The 22,230-nt window shown below is 46.5% G+C and overlaps 1 protein-coding gene across 2 annotated transcripts in view; it reads right to left on the reverse strand.

Moving 5' to 3' along the window:
• Positions 1-22,230, reverse strand: part of sbf2 (SET binding factor 2) — a 743,327-nt gene that overhangs the window by 23,681 nt on the left and 697,416 nt on the right. The window contains exons 30-33 of one of the 2 annotated variants that reach the window (XM_068046387.1): positions 10,324-10,398; positions 4,644-4,825; positions 3,766-3,942; positions 2,845-2,946 (exon numbers count right to left, since the gene is read on the reverse strand). In XM_068046387.1, the coding sequence (XP_067902488.1) occupies positions 2,845-2,946; positions 3,766-3,942; positions 4,644-4,825; positions 10,324-10,398 (536 nt within the window). The remainder of the gene's footprint in view (positions 1-2,844; positions 2,947-3,765; positions 3,943-4,643; positions 4,826-10,323; positions 10,399-22,230) is intronic. The other variant, XM_068046388.1, reaches the window with a different exon arrangement.

Consider the following 22,230-nt stretch of genomic DNA (forward strand, 5'->3'; position numbering starts at 1 on the left):
GGTAGGTGGTAGGGAAATATAGGGATAGGTGGGGATGTGGTAGGAATATGGAATAAGTGTAGGATTAGTATAAATGGGTGGTTGATGGTCGGCACAGACTCGGTGGGCCGAAGGGCCTGTTTCAGTGCTGTATCTCTAAATAAATAAAAAAATAAATAAATAATCCCATAGGGGCAATTTACAATGGCCAATTTACCTATCACCTGCAAGTCTTTGGTGGTGGGAGGAAAACGGAGCACCCGGAGAAAACCCACGCAGTCACAGGGAGAACTTGCAAACTCCACACAGGCAGTACCCAGAATTGAACCTGGGTCCCTGGAGCTGTGAGGCTGTGGTGCTAACCACTGCGCCACTGTGCCGCCCTAAAAAATATTGTTTGCAGGCACAAGCTGTACTACATACTGAGTTGAGAAAATTTGTGTTGTTAATCTTCGGTATCGTTATTATGGTTACTATTGCAAGACAAATAAATTCTTCATATCTGTTTTATCAGCAATGCATTCCAGCCTATAGTACTGTAGACAGTAAAAACGGCAGGATTTCAGATAATAAAGATGTATAAATTAAAGGATTTTTAATAAAATTCATGAAATGTGGGTGACTTTTGGAATACATAAAATGAAAGAACCTGTCTAACTGTTAATACCAGCACTCAAGACATCAATTATATAATTGAAAGCAGACTGTGACCTTTGAAAGATCACAGACCTAAAATGTTAACTCTGTTTCTCTCTCCACAGATGCTGCCAGACCTGCTCAGTATTTCCAGCACTTTCTGTTTTTATTTCAAATTGCCAGCATCCGTAGTATTTTGTTTTGCACGGCATAGTGAAACTTATATTACAAAGAACAGTACAGCATTCGGCCCTCCAAGCCTGCTACCAGCTGTCAGTGTAACGATACAACTTCAGAACCAATTCCACTGAAATACCACTTCCATATAGTGGCCAACTGTGAAACAATATTTCACATTTCCAGTTGAATAAGTGGATTTATTATTAAAGACCAGTGAACATAGCAACCATATCAACTGGCAGTGCAAATGATGACGTGACAAACTGGATTCAAAATTGGTGCAGCAAAAATGTGATAGTAAAGTCTAAGAGGAGAAATAAACGCTTCCAATGCAAGACCAAAAGATAAAAGGTGCAGAAGGCCATGAAAGAATTCTGCAAGATAAACAACTGAATGCAAAATTGGAACGACATTGACAAAACAAATTTGGAATATTTAAAGCAAGCTGGTTGTAAAGGAGAAGGAACCTCTACAGCTTAGTGATTTTAATGCCAAGTACTTACCCTTGCATTCAGCAAAACCAATTACAGTAAAAATCGCTTCTCATCACTCTGGAGGCAGACAACATATACTGAATTCAATGTTGGGTGGTGGACACTCACCACTGAAATCCCCTATGTTGCACCACTGAAGCAGATATTTTTGACTTATTCCTACAGGAAGTTAATCTTCACTGGGCTCTGCAGCCAAACTCTTCAAAAATAGTTTCCAATCAAGTTCATTACATAAACAGAAAATGAGCACATAAGATACATCTTGGGACATGTACTATATTAGAAGTACTAACAAGGAAAATTCTCTTCTTTAAAAGTGCAAAATAGGATCAATGATCTTACTTGGCAATAATTTACAACCATTCATGCCAAATGTATATTCGTTTACACTGCCCACAGGGCAACAAATGTAAAGGTTTGCTCTGGAATGCAGGAAGATTTACTGCCAGTACAAAAATTGTAAATCATGTAATTTGATTTCAAAATATGTGTATTTAGTGTGCTGCAGTGGATTTCAATAGTTTAAAAAATGGAAAAGGAGAATCCATTATGCTTTAAAGAAACATCATCCAGTGTTGTTTTAAATGCTGATGACATTGGATTATTCTATGAGATAATTCCAGAAAAAACACTGGCAGCAAAAAGGGAGAAGTGTAATAGCGGGAAACTTGGTCAAACACAATCAGTACTCTGCTGAACTGAAAGTTATGGGGTATAGAAACAATTGCTGGTTATTCACAAATATTGCAAGCCACAATGGGCTGGATTTTGAGGCAGTAATGACAGTGAAACTGTTAGTGGTCACTGCCATTACGCCACTGAAACAGCAACTTCCAGAGCTCGGACATGCGCAGAGTATCGTGGTAATCCAGAAGTTGTTGGCAGTGGGTCTACACTCCACCATAGGGTGCACTGTAGAAATTCCCATCTTCCTTACAATCATGAATTGACAAGAATTTCCACTTGAATGCTGTGAGTCTCGTAAAAACCTAGAAAAAGTTACACTTCATTGAATGAGCCGTAACTGCATCTTTAACAGCGTACTAACTTCATAATTACTGCTAAACACCCTTACTGGCCCAGAAAAGCTAATTTTATATTTGTGGAATGTTATATTTCTCCATAATTATGAAAAATTCTACATATTTTAAAAACATAAAAGTCTGTTTATTTGTGTTTTATCTTAATACAGTCATACATTTACTTTACTATCTGAAAATTTAAATTAAAAATGGAGAATTGTAAATCTTTTAACTCCTGATTTTGTATGTGTAAATACTTAATTTTGATTGGATGCCTAGCTGCTTGCTGACATCACTGTTGCTGCACGCCAAGCCTTGATGTGGCGTCACATTTAAACTGCCATGGGGAACGGGGAGATTCCGGTCACAGAGTTCGCTAAAAAATCTGGTTACTTGATTTTAGAAACAACATTCTGTTGGAGAGTTTTCTAAACTTTAAGTACAAAATTGGTGTGGGTTCAATTTGTGCCATGTTGGAAATCTTGAAAAGTGTAAGTGAAGAACAAATTCGGATGATCATTTTATAAAATTACCTGTGTTGTAATGTCCATGCCATCTTCCAGGCTTACCATTACTGAGGAACCACTCTCAAGCAGCTCTGCTATCACCACAGCCAGTTGCAATATTCTGTGTATCTGAGAAAGTAAAAGTAAATCCAATGAAGCAATTTATAGTGACACTTACGGGTCACATGCATCTCCAAGTTATGGGACTTAATAAACACTCAAATGATATGAATACAGCAACTGCACGTTGTCCAGAATGCTTTATTGTTTTGTCAATATACTATTTGTATGATACTCTTACTTTGTTAGCTCAAATTACTCCCAACAATAACAAACCTGGTTTTATATAGTTAAAAATGCTCTCTCCTGACAATAGGGAAAATATATAAGGTACTGACGGGTGTTTACAGTTAAAGTAGAATTAGAATTTAAAAATCCACCATTACGCCTTAATGACATTCAAACAAACACATTCCAATTAATTTATGAAGCCCATAGAAAAAGAATACACTTTCTGGTGTGAATGTGTATTATTCATCAGGTATGTTCATATATTAAGTGATATACTTGCTATTTTTAACAAAGACTACCACTCAGCTGTTGGAGAAAGATTAAAGCCTCAATTTTGGCAAACATAATCATATTCACATTTCTGGTCATACTCTAAACAAGAGAATCACTTAAAAGCTATTTATTGGTTGTGATGTAAAATAGCTTCTGCAACAATCAAGCATTATATTCCTTGTTGAATTTTATTCCAAACACAACCTGTCCTAATCTCTGAAGAGGAAGGAAAGCTAAAAACACTAAGAGATATTTTCAAAGTTAATATTATTCTGAATAGTGGAATGTTTCAGCATAAACCGTGCCACTGTGTTCAGTGTTTAGCAATTAAGAAAAAATATATTTGCTAAGCAATTCTGAGTAATTGCCTTTAAAATAAATTACCTGCAGCAGCCATTCAGATTCTCCTAGTAACCTATACAAAGTCATGTCAGCATCGCTAGGTATCGTGCTGGGTACACATGCTCTCATTAGTTTTTTGAAGCTAGCTTTCACCTGACGAATATCGCAGTAATCCACAGGTATCAGCTCACAATTAATTGCAAGGTCAGGTTTAAAGCCCTGAGGACAAAAATCATGTTAGTGTTGCTAAAGGTAGTAAAACTTAAAACTATTTCCACATTTTATGCTTACACAGATACATTTTTAATCTTCTTGGTTGCAGAGGATGCATAACACTGAGTAATTGCAAAGAGGGGAAAGATGAATGGAGTAAAGTATCATGAAAAGAAAGAAAAATCTTAAGAAATCCTGGAGACTTTTTCACAAGTTTACATCAGTGTCACTCTATAGCTAGTTGCAGGTATGTAAGAGTGGCCCAAGGTGAGCAGTATTCAATTTTAATAACTTTTCCCCCAGCATCCTTGTTGGGAACCAGCGTGTCGTGAATTGTAGGTACAACTCCTTATCCTTAACACAATTTAAAAAAATACCAGGTAGATGGCATTTAATATTTTTTTTCCCTCTTCTGTTTTATTTTCTACCTTTTTAAAAATTCATAGTTTAAAATTCCCAATCGCAGTAAAAATCTCTCATCGTGTTTACAATCTAATGAAAAAATACCATGAATGTATATGTGTGATGAATACAAAAAGCAATGATGCTAATACTGTTGAATTAATTTCTATGTTTGCATATTTAACTTTGCAGTTAATTCAGTAACAAAAATAAATGTAACACACTAAAAAATTTAAGAAGGTTATATTCTGGTAAACTAGTACAAAATAATAAAAGTACATATATAGAATCAGTTTTCATCTTACTCTCAGCTGTGATTTTTCCCCAAATAGGTACAGTGCTGCTTGGTGTTTCAGAACTTGGTTCTGCAGACAATTGTCATTGCTGGCAGTCACAGGGGATTCCTTTCCTGCTAATCTTGCTCCGACATCAGTGGTTGAAAACTGGCTATTGAAGCGACTGCTGGAACGCAGGCTGGCCCACATACCTGAAGAGAAAAAAAACATAACTTCAAGATATACTATCATATATGGACACAAAACTAAATGCATTTTTTTCTGAAAACCAGGCTGTTCATGAGATCATATCTAGGAAATTACTATGGGCAAGAAAGCTCAATACCTTGATATGACAATCCCCCATCTGCTATTTTAAAGCAGGCACTAACTGCTTTATTTAAATGGCTTAATGACCCTATTAAAATAGCAGGCAGTAAGACATCATACCAATACATTCAGCATTCATCTGCTAACAGTGGTTTCTAGTTTTTTGCGAGTTAGTTTCCAACAACTACAACAAAGTAATATCATGGAATGGGATGAAAATAACAATTTCAAAAATTATAGTGGTGGATTTCTCATGGAATGCTCAGATGTGGAAATGAAGTAGTAATGTACATCTCCAGAAGAAGAATTTGGAAACAAGTCTAGAGACCAAAGAAAATAATTTTTGGTTGGCTCCAGAAAATAAATAAATTGCTGTCCTTACCCATTGCAGCTAGTGAAATAAATACCAGAGCTGCATAAATAAATCTTAAGTGACAATGCCAGTTTTTGAATTATGACCAAGTAAATCATAGGTGATATAATCAAACCCCATCTCTTCTGACGTCAAAAATAAACACTTATAAAAGTTTTGATGACAATCTTTCCTCAAAAAGATTCTAAAGATTATGCACTAGCATTTTTTGAAATAATTTGGAAAAAAAATTTACTTTTTCTTTACCCACTGATAGATGTGTAAATAAATAAATAAATCTTTGTGAACTGTGTTTTCACATTCTCTCTAAAGCTCTTGAATAGTTTGCTTGTTAAAATGTAGTGTGTTTTGGTCATATTTCCAATAATGTTAATATATTTTAATATCTTTGCAGATGGATTTGGCAGTCATCCTTAAATGCTCAGTGCTGTCAGATGCTTCCTCAAACTGTGGAGAATATACACTACAGTCTCATTTACAAAAAGTCACTTTGAAAGCATTATATCAAGGGAGTCTCTCCTGACACCTGTTTGCTTGGGTGTCATTCAATTCAATTTGGAAAGCTCGATATGTTGTTGGCCACTGATCCTAATATACATGGGCAAACATTTTTTCGAATCATGTCAATAGCTAACTAACTTTAGTTATAAGATATATTTTTTCATGTCCTATAGTTTCAGTTTTTCTTCAAAGGATCTTGAATGATATATCTGAGGCTGACTTTCTCCTAATCAGAAGCCAATAGCAATAATTCAGGGCAGAGACATTCTGGCAGAAAACAGCCACTAAAAGATAAAGGAGCACATTTTGAGAATTAGCTTTATATTAAGTGTGAGCCTTTGTTGTTTGATATTTTGAAGAGAATAGTAAAGTCTGTAAATATATGTTTGTCTTAATATGGTTCATTTATCCATTTACTATGAACAATTCTAAGAGCATATTGCCTAAGCCAAAGTCTGACATAGCATTTACTGTTCTGCCTTCTGATCATGTGTAAATATGTGGTACACCAAGTTAACGAGAATATAATGACAATTGTTGTCTGCAATTTCTGACCGGCATTACCTAGATATCAAGCAATTAAGAACGCAATTTGGGATGTTAGAGGTGCAGGTTACCTACAGGAATGATCTTTGATGCTGCCTCTTGGGAAAATGTGCAGCATAAGAATCCCAAAAGTTATCACCTTATCTTACAAAAATGCCCTCAAGTTCATGGTTCAGCTTATTCTGAAATCATTTAAGAAAAAATAAGTTGCTGCTGTAACCTTCAAAAAGGCACTCTTATGCATGCTGGAATTTCTCCAGTGCACACACTTCAACCGCAACATCCAGGGAACTGCAGGCAGAGATGTAATTTTTAACTGTTCAGCAGACAAAGTGATAAGTCTGGGAAGAACATCAATTCCCACCTTTTGCTTTTCATAAGAGGCTAAAGCCTCCTAGTGAAAATGTTAACGAAGGTATTCAAAAGACACAAAAGCTTAATCATATTCTTTTTGGCCTCCTTGTCTCGAGAGACAATGGGTAAGCGCCTAGAGGTGGTCAGTGGTTTGTGAAGCAGCGCCTGGAGTGGCTATAAAGGCTAATTCTAGAATGACACACTTTTCCACAGGTGCTGCAGATAAAATTGGTTGTCGGGGCTGTTACACAGTTGGCTCTCTCCTTGCACTTCTGTATTTTTTCCTGCCAACTGCTCTTCAACTTGCCACTCTTTAGCCCCGCCTTTATGGCTGTCTGCCAGCTCTGGCGATCACTGGTAACTGATTCCCACGACTTGTGGTCAATGTCACAGGACTTCATGTCGCGTTTGCAGGCGTCTTTAAAGAGGAGACATGGACGGCCAGTGGGTCTGATGCCAGTGACGGGCTCGCTGTACAATGCGTCCTTGAGTATCCTGCCATCTTCCATGCGGCTCACATGACCAAGCCATCTCAAGCGCCACTGGCTCAGTAGGGTGTATATGCTGGGGATGTTGGCCACCTCGAAGACTTCTGTGTTGGAGATACGGTCCTGCCACCTGATGCCAAGGATTCTCCGGAGGCAGAGAAGATGGAATGAGTTGAGACGTCACTCTTGGCTGACATACGTTGTCCAGGCCTGGCTGCCATAGAGCAAGGTACTGAGGACACAGGCTTGAAACACTCGGACTTTTGTGTTCCGTGTCAGTGCACCATTTTCCCGCACTCTCTTGGCCAGTCTGGACTCAGCAATGGACGCCTTTCCCATGCGCTTGTTGATTACTGCATCGAGAGACAGGTTACTGGTGACAGTTGAGCCTAGGTAGGTGAACGCTTGAACCACTTCCAGAGCGTGGTCGCCGATATTGATGGATAGAGCATTTCTGATGTCCTGTCCCATGATGTTCGTTTTCTTGAGGCTGATGGTTAGGCCAAATTCATTGCAGGCAGCCGCAATCCTGTCCATGAGTCTCTGCAGACACTCTTCTGTGTGGGATGTTAATGTAGCATTGTCAGCAAAGAGGAATTCCCTGATGAGGACTTTCCATACTTTGGTCTTCGCTCTTAGACAGGCAAGGTTGAACAACCTGCCATCTGAACTCGTGTGGAGGAAAATTCCTTCTTCTGAAGACTTGAACACATGTGAGAGCAGCAGTGAGAAGATGATCCCAAACAGTGTAGGTGCGAGAACACAGCCCTGTTTCACACCACTCAGGATAGGAAAGGGGTCTGATGAGGCACCGCTATGCTGAATTGTGCCTTTCATATTGTCATGGAATGAGATGATACTTAGTAGCTTTGGTGGACATCCAATCTTTGCTAGTAGTCTGAAGAGACCACGTCTGCTGACGAGGTCAAAGGCTTTGGTGAGATCTATGAAAGCAACACAGAGGGGCATCTGTTGTTCGCGGCATTTCTCCTGTAGCTGGCGTAGGGAGAACAGCATGTCAATGGTGGATCTCTCTGCTCGAAAGCCGGACTGTACCTCAGGGTAGGCACGCTCAGCCAACTTCTGGAGTCTATTTAAAATCATATTATGATTTTTAAAAAATCTCATTCTTGGAACATGGGTATCACTGGCAGTTAATACCCATCCCTAGCTGCCCTGAGAAGCTGGTGGTGGGATTTCTTCTTGAACTGATTCAGCATCAGTTTGATACAACTGAGTGGTTTGCTAGTCTATTTCAGATGGCAATTAAGAGTCAATCACATTGGTATCAGACTGGAGTCACAAATAAAGTTCAGACCAGGTAAGTACATCAGGTGTCTTTCTCTAAAGGACATGAGTTGTAAAAGCCAGTTGAGTTTTACAACAATCCGCAAGCTTCATGGTCACTTTTACTGATACCAACTTTTTGTTTTCAGATTTAAATAAAAAACTGAATTAAAAAACTGCTATGGTGGGATTTGAAACCACATTCTCTGGATTATTAGTTCAGGCCTCTAGATTACTTGTCCAGTAACATAACCACTATATTACCATTAGCATGCATAGAACACAGTAACTGCCACTAAAATGTATTGACTACAACATAGTTTAAGTGTAGCAGTCAGAAATTATTTATTGTTTCTATTGCTTGAGAAGCTGGCTAAGGCTAATAACTACTGGTAAAAATATAGACGCTGTTGTTGCTTTTATTTGCTCGTTCTTTTACAGCTTAATGCTTTGGGCAGTTAACGTATAAGTCAAAATTAAAGTGCTGTTATACCATTTTCCAAGAAGGATCATGTTATATAACTAGCAGCTGAAATTAACTAAAGAGCATATCCTGTTTGATCCCTCGATATATCCACTGACCACCTCTAAGCGCTTACCCATTGTCTCTCGAGACAAGGAGGCCAAAGAAGAAGACGAAGAAGAAGAAAGAAGATCCCTTGATATGCTACCAATCTACCTCGACATATTGGTAACATCCCCTGGAATATAGGAATCTGGGCAAGTGAAAACATTTCACTATGACATAAAGTATTAAGATTATTTATGAAAGTAGGCTGAGACACAGAAGTCGAAAATATGAAGTAAGAACCACAACATGTGGCCCCTGATCTGTCAATATGGGTGTGGGGGTGAGAAAAAGAATGAAAGAGTGCCTCAAGTCTGGAAGCACTTGGTGATGGTGGGGAGATGGGTTGTTCCCGGCTTGGCAGTGCTGCTGTTTGCAACTATTGAGAGTTTCCGGTTTATGGCAGCACTATTGCAGTGGTTGCTCAGGTTCTGGCAGTATTAGGGAGGGGAGTTACTTGGGTCTCAATATATTAAAAACTATGCACTAATGTAATAAAAACATTATTTGCATGTATGATGTCACATAGGTAAATTTCTTGCAGTAGATGGCTTATATCCAATGTTGGTTTCAAAACAAAAGGAAAAGCCTGTCATTGGGACTATAGAGAGAAACTCCCTGACCAAAATAAGATATTAACACAGGACTCAGAACATCTTTACATTGGCAATTACACTTAAAAAGTGATGTCTTTTGAAACAGCATATCATCTGATCTATGGTGAGCAATATATCTGTTAACAAATATGAATTAGCCACATTTATAGTATAGTATTGGATAACTTATGTTATAGAACAATTTTGTTATTTCTACATTTCATCATCACGCAAACAGGGCAGCAACCAGATATGTTTTGTACAAGTCAAAATTTTTTAAGATACTGCAGAGAAAGAATCTGAAATAATTTAATGCATGCAGTATGTGTCAGATGTGGTTTAGTAATATTTATTTCCTAAAAAAAAACTGGCTGGGAAACCACTGCTTATATTTATGTGGCTTAACCACAATCTAAGACACATGACTTGTACCATGACAAATGACATGCTTTGCATTCTCATAATTAGGAGATGCTGTCAGTGATGGAAAAGTACAATATCAATTCGCAGGGGACACTGATGAATTATCCTCTAGATTGCTGAAAATGCATTTGAATACACAGTAGAGATAAATTATTGGCAGCCTAAAGATTAACTCTATTCTTCCTTGAACAAAATGGAGAACATGATTGGGATCAGGACATAAGAACACAATACAGTACAGTACCTTGGTTGAAGACTCTTCCCTTAACGGTACTCTTTTGCTGAGAATGAGTGAACAGTTTATCCCTGTACCCAAGTACTGGTGGATCACAACAATAAAAGAGAAAGAATTTGCAGAAAATTTAGTATGAAAATCCCAAAATTGTAAGCAATAAGATGTAGTACAAAAATTAGGACTGTGCCAATAGATGGAGGCCTTGATCCTGTGATCCTGATGGTTATGCTGGGATCATCCCCACCAATGCTCTCCAGAGTACACCCATCTGCTCTGGGGAAGAAGGGGTAGGCAGTCAGTAGGACTATATCTACCTTGTTTGAATGGATTAGGCAGGCACAAGCATCACTTCACACGCAATTAGTGCATCTGATTTCCCATGCCTGCCAGAAACTATGGTGGCCATCTGCCGGTGCAGGGAGGATGTTATCTAACCCACCACATCTCCAATCCTGCTAATGGTTCTATCAGAGGATGACCTGGTGTATTTTCTTATTACAAAAATTGTTGAACTCTATAGGGGGTCTAACTGCTTGTCTGGCCTGGACTGTACTGGTGGGACCCATTTTTGCCCTTGTAAAGGTCAGTATATCCCCATTCATTTGGTTACTGTAGAAAACTACAATGATATTGGGTTACACGAAGAGCCTCGGAACTCTTGAGTTATGGATTTCCCACACCAGGCTCTGCCCCAGCCATCATTCGCCTTGTATGTGGTGGACAGAAAAGTTTTGCTCCTACACGGCAGAGGGGAAACATTTAAGAATTTCTGGCACCTGGAACAACCAAGCTCTACCGTTTTCCTGTAATCATGGCAGGATACTGGCAGAAACCAAGAGGAATTTTGCAGTCATAATCAATGAATTGATTCTATTTCTATTTAAAAACTTTAATTAGTAAATCATGTTTGTCATATGGCCAATTTATCACATTAGTAATTAATAACAATGAATATCTAAAAAAAGTGGTTGACACAGCTCTAGATGCATTAAACGTGCATTATAGAAACAAACCAAAAACATTGAACACAAAACATGCAAATTTGCAGCTACAATTTTACAAAATCAATTACTGTGCAACTTTACAATTACAATTAAGATAACAGATTTTTATAATGCACAACTGTGGGAATGTAGATAGATATCAAATTAAAATGAACAAAATGGGATGATTGTTAAAAAAGTAGTAACAAAATTAACTGGCAATTACATACGATTACTTTAACCAGATGCATAATTTTGTAATGCTGTACACATTGTTCAAAAAATTCCAACTCAAGCTTATGATTTCTAACAACTAATATCTATACATCAGACCTCAAGAAATTCGACAATCGCTAGTGACAATTTTGTGAGTCCTAAGCCCAAACTGAAAGATTATCTATATCAATAATGCTTCACAGATAACAAAGTAGCTTCTGATGAAATAATAATACATATATTTGGACAAGATTTTAAATGAAGATAGTTTGGAAAACACTGGGCCTGAAATTCCAGGACATTGTTGATGATGTAGTTCTGAGTAGGGAATTACAATTTGGGGCATAAGTTATATAACTCAGATACGTCAGAGTTCACTCATTCCAAAATACATGCTAAATTCCAGGAGAATTGTCTACCAGGTACAAGAGAAAAAGGTACAGTTCTCAAAATTCTGCCATTTACACCAGAACGGCACCCAACTTAATCCTGTACAAAAAGGCTGCATTGCTGACAACGCAACTACTAGGTGGTGCAGTATCAGCACATGCACAAATGCAGCCTCTTCCCCTGAAACGTCACTATCTGCGACATCTCAGGCAGCTGTCAGTAATAAAGATGGTACTGTTCAATTTATCACAAATACAAATACAAACCCAAAAATCCCCTCAATGGCTGCCATCGCCGTCACCATCCCAGCCTCAACAGTGCCCCGCTCCCTTCTGCCATTGCGCTTCTCTTTGCCGCTTCCTCCTGCGCCCATCTTCTCGCCACTTGCTCCCCGCTGCCCTCCCTTAGTCACTTGCTCCGGCCTTGCCGCTCCCCCTGCCTCCCGCTCGCTCCTCAGTTGCCCAGCCACCCCCACCCCCCGACCCCCGCCAACCCGTCCTCTGGCCGCTCGCTCCCTGTTTCCCACCCCCCCTCCAACTGCTAGCTCCAGACTGCACCGCTTCCCTCCTCTCAGCCACTCATTCCCACATTCGATCGCTCCATGCTGCCCGAAGAAGCAAAGCGGGCCGCAAGGGTTGATGAAGTGATTTGGGAGCAAGTGACCGAGAGGAGGGAAGCAGCGTGGTCTGGAGCTAGCGGCCGGAGGTGGGTGGAGAGAGCAGGGAGCAAGCGGCTGAGGGGAGAGGAAGGAGCAGTGGCGAGGTCTGGAGCGAGCAGCTGAGGGGGAGGAAGTGGCCAGTGGGGGGGAAGAAAGCATTGAGTGGGGGAGTGAATAGCTGAGGAAGCGGGGAGGCCTTGAGCTAGTGGCCGAAGGGGGAGAGCGGCCAGTGGGGCAGAAGGGGGGGAACGAGCGGCTGAGGGAAGGAAACGGCGTGGCGATCGAGCAGGGTGAAGCAGCGACTGAAGCAGGAATGGTGGGAAGGAGCGCTGTACTGTTCAGGTGAATGGAAATGGGTGAATGGAGACAGTTATTGAGGGGTGAGGACGTCATTGCATGGTGACATCATGCGCGCATTCATACTGGCAGGTTGGCAAATGTTCGCATGCATTGATCATGTCCGTGATGCTCTGCACATGCTCTGCGTTGTCAAGAGTCACTTTGAAAAAAGGGGCAAGTCACCTTCATGACTTATCAAATCAGGAAGTGCTTCAGTTCACTTGCTTTGAATATTCACAAACATTCTTTGACCAGAGTGTGGTGAGAATGTGGAACTTGCTACCATAGGGCATAATTGAGACAAATAGGAAAATCAGGGTTGTCCAACATACGGCCCGCAGATATATTTCAGAGATGAAATATTTTCCATTGTTGTCTTCTTTCAGACCGGCTTTTAAAAAAAATCGCACTATCAATTTCACAGCTGACAGGTGCTGAACCCGGGAAGAGCCTTTCCAAACTTTGGACAGATTCGGGGGAAGGTCTTAGAATCGATCATTAAAGAGGTTATAGCTGGGCACTTCCAAAACCTCAAGGTAATCTGAATAGTCAGCATGGTTTTGTGAAAGGAAAATCATGTTTAACCAATTTATTGGAGTTCTTTGAAGGAGTAACATACGATGTGGATACAGGGGAGCCCGTTGACATATTGTACTTGGATTTCCAGAAGGCATTTGACAAGGTGCCACATAAAGGGCTATTGCACAAAGAAGGAGTTCATGGTGTAGGGGGTAACATATTAGCATAGACAGACGATTGGCTGACTGGCATAAAACAGAGAGCATGCATAAATGGGTCCTTTTCTGAGTGGCAGGATGTGATGAGTGGAGTCCTTCAGAGGTCTGTGCTGAGGCCTCAACTTTTTACAATTTATATTAATGACTTAGTTGAGGGGAGCGGTGGCATGGTAGCTACATTTGCAGATGACACAAAGATAGGTAGGAAAGTATGTTGTGAAGAGGACATAAGGAGGTTGTAGACTGTTGTAGATAGGTTCAGTGAGTGGGCAAAAATCTGGTAGATGGAGTATAATATGGGAAAATGTGAAGTTGTTCACTTTGGCAGGAAAAATAAAAATGCAGAGTATTACTTAAATGGAGAACATCTGCAGAATTCCAGAGTGTAGAGGGATCTAGGTGTTCGACTGCATGAGTCACAAAAAGTTCGTATGCAGGTACAGCAAGTAATAAAGGCGGCTATTGGAATGCTATCCTTTAATATGAGAGGAACAGAAAATAAAAAGCATTGGTGAAACCACATCTCAAATATTGTGTGCAGTTTTGCTCTCCTTATTCAAGGAGGCAGTTCAGAGGATGTTTACGAGATTGATACCTGGAATGAGCGGGTTGTCTTATGAGGAAAGTTTGGACAGACTGGGCTTGTTTTCACTGGAGTTCAGAAGAGTGAGGGGTGACTTGACTGAAGTATATAAGATCGTGAAAGGTCTTGACAAGGTGGATGTGGAAAGGATATATCCTCTTATGGGTGAGTCCAGAACTAGGGGGGACAATTTTAAAATTAGGGGTCGTCCTTTTAGGACAGAGATGAGGAGAAATTTTTTCTCTCAGAAGGTTGTGCAACTTTGGAACTCTCTGCCACAGAAGGTAGTGGAGGCGGGGTCATTGAATATTTTTAAGGTGGAGGTAGATCGCTTCTTGTTAAGCAAGGGAAACAAAGGTTATCGGGGTTAGATGGGAGTTAGAAACATGAATAGATCAGCCATGATCAAATTGAATGGCGGAGCAGGCTCGAGGGGCCCAATAGCTTACTTCTTCTGCTCCTAATTCGTATGTTCGTATGGGGGGGGGGGGGGGGGGGGAGACAGAGAGAGAGAGAGAGGGGGGGGGAGAGAGAGAGAGAGAGGGACCGAGAGAGAGAGAGAGAGAGGGGGAACAGAGAGAGTGAGGGGGGAACAGAGAGAGTGAGGGGGGGGGAACCAGAGAGAGTGAGGGGGGGGGGGGAACCAGAGAGAGTGAGGGGGGGGGGGGGAACCAGAGAGAGTGAGGGGGGGGGGGGAACCAGAGAGAGTGAGGGGGGAGGGGGGAACCAGAGAGAGTGAGGGGGGAAACAGAGAGAGTGAGGGGGGAAACAGAGAGAGTGAGGGGGGAAACAGAGAGAGTGAGGGGGGAAACAGAGAGAGTGAGGGGGGAAACAGAGAGAGTGAGGGGGGGGGGGAAACCGAGAGAGTGGAGGGGAAACCGAGAGAGTGGAGGGGGAACCGAGAGAGTGGAGGGGGAACCGAGAGAGTGGAGGGGGAACCGAGAGAGTGGAGGGGGAACCGAGAGAGTGGAGGGGGAACCGAGAGAGTGGAGGGGGAACCGAGAGAGTGGAGGGGGAACCGCGAGAGGGGAGGGGGAACCGCGAGAGGGGAGGGGGACCGCGAGAGGGGAGGGGGACCGCGAGAGGGGAGGGGGACCGCGAGAGGGGAGGGGGACCGCGAGAGGGGAGAGGGACCGCGAGAGGGGAGAGGGACCGAGAGAGTGAGGGGAGGGGGAACCGAGAGAGGGGAGGGGGATCCGAGAGAGGGGAGGGGGAACCGAGAGAGTGAGGGTGAAAGAGAGAGAGAGAGGGGAGGGGGGAGGGGGGGGGAAAAGAACCCAGAGAGAGGGGGGGGGGAGGAGACCCAGAGAGAGGGAGGGGGACGGGACCCAGAGAGAGGGAGGGGGAGACAGAGAGAGGGGGGAACAGACAGAGTGAGGTGGGGAACCAGAGAGACTGAGGGGGGGGGGGACCCAGAGTGAGTGAGGTGGGGGAACCAGAGAGACTGAGGGGGGGACCCAGAGTGAGTGAGGGGGGGAACCAGAGAGAGTGGGCGGGGGAACCGGAGGGAGATGCGGGGGGAGGGGGGGGGGGGTAGGGAGGGAGGGAGATGCGGCGGGGGGTGAGGGAGAGAGAAAGTGGGGAGGGACAGAGAGAGAAAGGGGTCAGAGAGGGAGCGGTGTCATGCAGGCCCGCACCTGCCAAGAATGAGGAATATTTTTGCCACATGGACCTTAATTTTAAACTGTTACTGGAATGAAGAAAGAACTGGTTAAAAACCCACAATGGATCCCTGGCTGGAGTGACAGTTTTTGCATATTAGGTGAGGTGAGAGTGACTGCCCTTGACATCAAGGTAGATTTTGACTGAGTATGGTATCAAGGAGCCCTAGCAAAACTGAATTCAATGGGAATCAGGGGGTTGGTTGGACTGATACCTAGCGCAAAGGAAGATGGTTGTCGTTGTTCGATGTCAATCATCTCAGCTCCAGGAAATCACTGCAGGAGTTCCTCAGGGTAGTGTCCTCAGCCCAACCATCTTCAGCTGCTTCATCAATGACCTTTCTTCAATCATAAGGTCAGAAGTGAGGATGCTCGCTGATGATTGCACAATGTTCAGCACCATTCGCGACTCCTCAGATATTGAAGCAGTCCAAATAGAAATGCAGCAAGACCTGAACAATATCCAGACTTGGGCTGATAAGTGGCAAATAACATTCGCGCCACACAAGTGCCAGGCAATGACCATCTCCAACAAGAGAGAATCTAACCATCTCCCTTTGACATTCAATGGCATTACGATCACTGAATCCCCCACTATCAACATCCGAGGGGTTACGACTGACCAGAAGCTGAACTGGCGTAGCCATATAAGTACCGTGGCTACAAGAGCAGGTCAGAGGCTAGGAATGCTGTGGCGAGTAACTGTCTCCCCAAAACCTGTCCACCATCTACAAGGCACAAGTCAGGAGTGTGATGGAATACTCTCCACTTGCCAGGATTGGTACAGCTCCAACAACACTCAAGAGCCTAGACACCATCCAGGACAAAGCAGCCCATCCACATAAAAAAACCATTCACTCCCTCCACCACCGATGCACAGTGGCAGCAGTGTGTACCATCTACATGATGCACTGCAGCAACTCACCAAGGCTCCTTAGACAGCACCCTCCAAACCCGCAACCTCTACCAACCAGAAGGACAAGGGCAGCAAATGCATGGGTACACCACCACCTGCAGGTTCCCCTCCAAGTCTCTCACCATCCTGACTTGGAACCAAATCGCCGTTCCTTCACTGTCGCTGGGTCAAAAACATGGAACTCCCTTGCTAACAGCACTGTGGGTGTACTTACCTCTCATGGACTGCAGCAGTTCAAGAAGGCAGCTCACCTTCTCAAGGACAATTAGGGATGGGCAATAAATGCTGGCCTAGCCAGCGACGCCCACATCCCATGAATGAATTTTTTAAAAATTAACAGACAGTACTTGGAAAGGACAAAGGGGCAACTCCCTGCTTCAATTTAATCCACAATGGACTTTTGATTACCAGACGTTGAGGGTGGAGAAGCTCGCATTCCAGGTTAACTGCTAAGATGGCCGAATACACAAACGGACAAGGTAACACCAGCTAGTCACATAGCTAGACTGCTGGGCCACCTGAGTTTTTTTGAATTTGAACTTGCCACAGAGTTTTGAACTCAGTAAGCTGTTTGTTCCTGGACTGAAAAGACCTCTTGTGGCTGGCTCACCACAGCCTCTCCTGTCTGCTTTCATCTCTTTCTCATGGAACTCCAAGACCCATTGAAGACACATGAACCTCAAGAGAGGAAAGTGTCCTACAGTGAACAATGTTTAAGAATACTGGGTCCCAACGAGAATCAAGATCCACTTACAAACAAGGACTCTACAGTGAGCTCGAAGCACAGTAACAAACCCCCTTCAGAGATTGCCTCAAACCTCTCCACTTTATTTTTCTTCTGCTCTTTGCTGTCTCTATTTGCATGTGCGTATCACGTATGCATGCTAGTATGGGGCACGGCGTGAATCCGTAGGCATTAACTGAATTAGAGTTTAAGTTTCAATAAATTTCACTTTTTTTCTTTAAATCTAAGAAAGCCTGTTCATGCTCATTTCTTTGCCTTATAATTGGAAAGCGGTGAACAAGGAATCACCAAAGGGGGAGCTCAAAACACAGTGTGTTTAAAAATCAAACTCTGTTACAGTAAGACCAGGTGAAGGCTGAAAGGGACCCCTAGACACTTTTCTCACCTGGCTGTACAGACAGACAGGCGAACAGAGCAAGAAAGACAGGGAAACAGAGCGAGAGAGAGGGGGGACAGAGTGAGAGAGACAGGGGACACAGGTGGGGGGGGGGGGGGAGAGAGACAGAGAGTGAAGAGGGGGGCACAGAGAGAGAAGAGGGGGGGACAGAGAGAGAAGAGGGGGGGACAGAGAGAGAAGAGGGGGGGACAGAGAGAGAAGAGGGGGGGACAGAGAGAGAAGAGGGGGGGACAGAGAGTGAAGAGGGGGGGACAGAGAGAGAAGAGGGGGGGACAGAGAGAGAAGAGGGGGGGACAGAGAGTGAAGAGGGGGGGACAGAGAGTGAAGAGGGGGGCACAGAGAGTGAAGAGGGGGGCACAGAGAGTGAAGAGGGGGGCACAGAGAGTGAAGAGGGGGGCACAGAGAGTGAAGAGGGGGGCACAGAGAGTGAAGAGGGGGGCACAGAGAGTGAAGAGGGGGGCACAGAGAGTGAAGAGGGGGGCACAGAGAGTGAAGAGGGGGGCACAGAGAGTGAAGAGGGGGGGACAGAGAGAGAAGAGGGGGGGACAGAGAGAGAAGAGGGTGGGACAGAGAGAGAAGAGGGGGGGGACAGAGAGAGAAGAGGGGGGGGGACAGAGAGAGAAGAGGGGGGGACAGAGAGAGAAGAGGGGGGGACAGAGAGAGAAGAGGGGGGGACAGAGAGAGAAGAGGGGGGGACAGAGAGAGAAGAGGGGGGGACAGAGAGAGAAGAGGGGGGGACAGAGAGAGAAGAGGGGGGGACAGAGAGAGAAGAGGGGGGGACAGAGAGATAAGAGGGGGGGACAGAGAGAGAAGAGGGGGGGACAGAGAGGGAAGAGGGGGGGACAGAGAGAGAAGAGGGGGGGACAGAGAGAGAAGAGGGGGGGACAGAGAGAGAAGAGGGGGGGACAGAGAGAGAAGAGGGGGGGACAGAGAGAGAAGAGGGGGGGACAGAGAGAGAAGAGGGGGGGACAGAGAGAGAAGAGGGGGGGACAGAGAGAGAAGAGGGGGGGACAGAGAGAGAAGAGGGGGGGACAGAGAGAGAAGAGGGGGGGACAGAGAGAGAAGAGGGGGGGACAGAGAGAGAAGAGGGGGGGACAGAGAGAGAAGAGGGGGGGGACAGAGAGAGAAGAGGGGGGGACAGAGAGAGAAGAGGGGGGCACAGAGAGAAGAGGGGGGCACAGAGAGAAGAGGGGGGCACAGAGAGAAGAGGGGGGCACAGAGAGAAGAGGGGGGCACAGAGAGAGAAGAGGGGGGCACAGAGAGAGAAGAGGGGGGCACAGAGAGAGAAGTGGGGGGCACAGAGAGAGAAGTGGGGGGCACAGAGAGAGAAGTGGGGGGCACAGAGAGAGAAGTGGGGGGCAGAGAGAGAGAAGTGGGGGGCACAGAGAGAGAAGTGGGGGGCACAGAGAGAGAAGTGGGGGGCACAGAGAGAGAAGTGGGGGGCACAGAGAGAGAAGTGGGGGGCACAGAGAGAGAAGTGGGGGGCACAGAGAGAGAAGTGGGGGGCACAGAGAGAGAAGTGGGGGGCACAGAGAGAGAAGTGGGGGGCACAGAGAGAGAAGAGGGGGGCACAGAGAGAGAAGAGGGGGGCACAGAGAGTGAAGAGGGGGGCACAGAGAGTGAAGAGGGGGGCACAGAGAGTGAAGAGGGGGGCACAGAGAGTGAAGAGGGGGGCACAGAGAGTGAAGAGGGGGGCACAGAGAGTGAAGAGGGGGGCACAGAGAGTGAAGAGGGGGGCACAGAGAGTGAAGAGGGGGGCACAGAGAGTGAAGAGGGGGGCACAGAGAGTGAAGAGGGGGGCACAGAGAGTGAAGAGGGGGGCACAGAGAGTGAAGAGGGGGGCACAGAGAGTGAAGAGGGGGGCACAGAGAGTGAAGAGGGGGGCACAGAGAGTGAAGAGGGGGGCACAGAGAGTGAAGAGGGGGGCACAGAGAGTGAAGAGGGGGGCACAGAGAGTGAAGGGGGGCACAGAGAGTGAAGGGGGGCACAGAGAGTGAAGGGGGGCACAGAGAGTGAAGGGGGGCACAGAGAGTGAAGGGGGGCACAGAGAGTGAAGGGGGGCACAGAGAGTGAAGGGGGGCACAGAGAGTGAAGGGGGGCACAGAGAGTGAAGGGGGGCACAGAGAGTGAAGGGGGGCACAGAGAGTGAAGGGGGGCACAGAGAGTGAAGGGGGGCACAGAGAGTGAAGGGGGGCACAGAGAGTGAAGGGGGGCACAGAGAGTGAAGGGGGGCACAGAGAGTGAAGGGGGGCACAGAGAGTGAAGGGGGGCACAGAGAGTGAAGGGGGGCACAGAGAGTGAAGGGGGGGCACAGAGAGTGAAGGGGGGGCACAGAGAGTGAAGGGGGGGCACAGAGAGTGAAGAGGGGGGCACAGAGAGTGAAGAGGGGGGCACAGAGAGTGAAGAGGGGGGCACAGAGAGTGAAGAGGGGGGCACAGAGAGTGAAGAGGGGGGCACAGAGAGTGAAGAGGGGGGCACAGAGAGTGAAGAGGGGGGCACAGAGAGTGAAGAGGGGGGCACAGAGAGTGAAGAGGGGGGCACAGAGAGTGAAGAGGGGGGCACAGAGAGTGAAGAGGGGGGCACAGAGAGTGAAGAGGGGGGCACAGAGAGTGAAGAGGGGGGCACAGAGAGTGAAGAGGGGGGCACAGAGAGTGAAGAGGGGGGCACAGAGAGTGAAGAGGGGGGCACAGAGAGTGAAGAGGGGGGCACAGAGAGTGAAGAGGGGGGCACAGAGAGTGAAGAGGGGGGCACAGAGAGTGAAGAGGGGGGCACAGAGAGTGAAGAGGGGGGCACAGAGAGTGAAGAGGGGGGCACAGAGAGTGAAGAGGGGGGCACAGAGAGAGAAGAGGGGGGCACAGAGAGAGAAGAGGGGGGCACAGAGAGAGAAGAGGGGGGCACAGAGAGAGAAGAGGGGGGCACAGAGAGAGAAGAGGGGGGCACAGAGAGAGAAGAGGGGGGCACAGAGAGAGAAGAGGGGGGGGAGCGGAGGACAGAGAGAGCGAGGGGGAAGGCCAGAGAGAGCGAGGGGGAAGGCCAGAGAGAGCGAGGGGGAAGGCCAGAGAGAGCGAGGGGGAAGGCCAGAGAGAGCGAGGGGGAAGGCCAGAGAGAGCGAGGGGGAAGGCCAGAGAGAGCGAGGGGGAAGGCCAGAGAGAGCGAGGGGGAAGGCCAGAGAGAGCGAGGGGGAAGGCCAGAGAGAGCGAGGGGGAAGGCCAGAGAGAGCGAGGGGGAAGGCCAGAGAGAGCGAGGGGGAAGGCCAGAGAGAGCGAGGGGGAAGGCCAGAGAGAGCGAGGGGGAAGGCCAGAGAGAGCGAGGGGGAAGGCCAGAGAGAGCGAGGGGGAAGGCCAGAGAGAGCGAGGGGGAAGGCCAGAGAGAGCGAGGGGGAAGGCCAGAGAGAGCGAGGGGGAAGGCCAGAGAGAGCGAGGGGGAAGGCCAGAGAGAGCGAGGGGGAAGGCCAGAGAGAGCGAGGGGGAAGGCCAGAGAGAGCGAGGGGGAAGGCCAGAGAGAGCGAGGGGGAAGGCCAGAGAGAGCGAGGGGGAAGGCCAGAGAGAGCGAGGGGGAAGGCCAGAGAGAGCGAGGGGGAAGGCCAGAGAGAGCGAGGGGGAAGGCCAGAGAGAGCGAGGGGGAAGGCCAGAGAGAGCGAGGGGGAAGGCCAGAGAGAGCGAGGGGGAAGGCCAGAGAGAGCGAGGGGGAAGGCCAGAGAGAGCGAGGGGGAAGGCCAGAGAGAGCGAGGGGGAAGGCCAGAGAGAGCGAGGGGGAAGGCCAGAGAGAGCGAGGGGGAAGGCCAGAGAGAGCGAGGGGGAAGGCCAGAGAGAGCGAGGGGGAAGGCCAGAGAGAGCGAGGGGGAAGGCCAGAGAGAGCGAGGGGGAAGGCCAGAGAGAGCGAGGGGGAAGGCCAGAGAGAGCGAGGGGGAAGGCCAGAGAGAGCGAGGGGGAAGGCCAGAGAGAGCGAGGGGGAAGGCCAGAGAGAGCGAGGGGGAAGGCCAGAGAGAGCGAGGGGGAAGGCCAGAGAGAGCGAGGGGGAAGGCCAGAGAGAGCGAGGGGGAAGGCCAGAGAGAGCGAGGGGGAAGGCCAGAGAGAGCGAGGGGGAAGGCCAGAGAGAGCGAGGGGGAAGGCCAGAGAGAGCGAGGGGGAAGGCCAGAGAGAGCGAGGGGGAAGGCCAGAGAGAGCGAGGGGGAAGGCCAGAGAGAGCGAGGGGGAAGGCCAGAGAGAGCGAGGGGGAAGGCCAGAGAGAGCGAGGGGGAAGGCCAGAGAGAGCGAGGGGGAAGGCCAGAGAGAGCAGAGCGAGGGGGAAG

This window comes from Heterodontus francisci, chromosome 14 (assembly GCF_036365525.1).
Source record: "Heterodontus francisci isolate sHetFra1 chromosome 14, sHetFra1.hap1, whole genome shotgun sequence".
NCBI lineage: Eukaryota > Metazoa > Chordata > Chondrichthyes > Heterodontiformes > Heterodontidae > Heterodontus > Heterodontus francisci.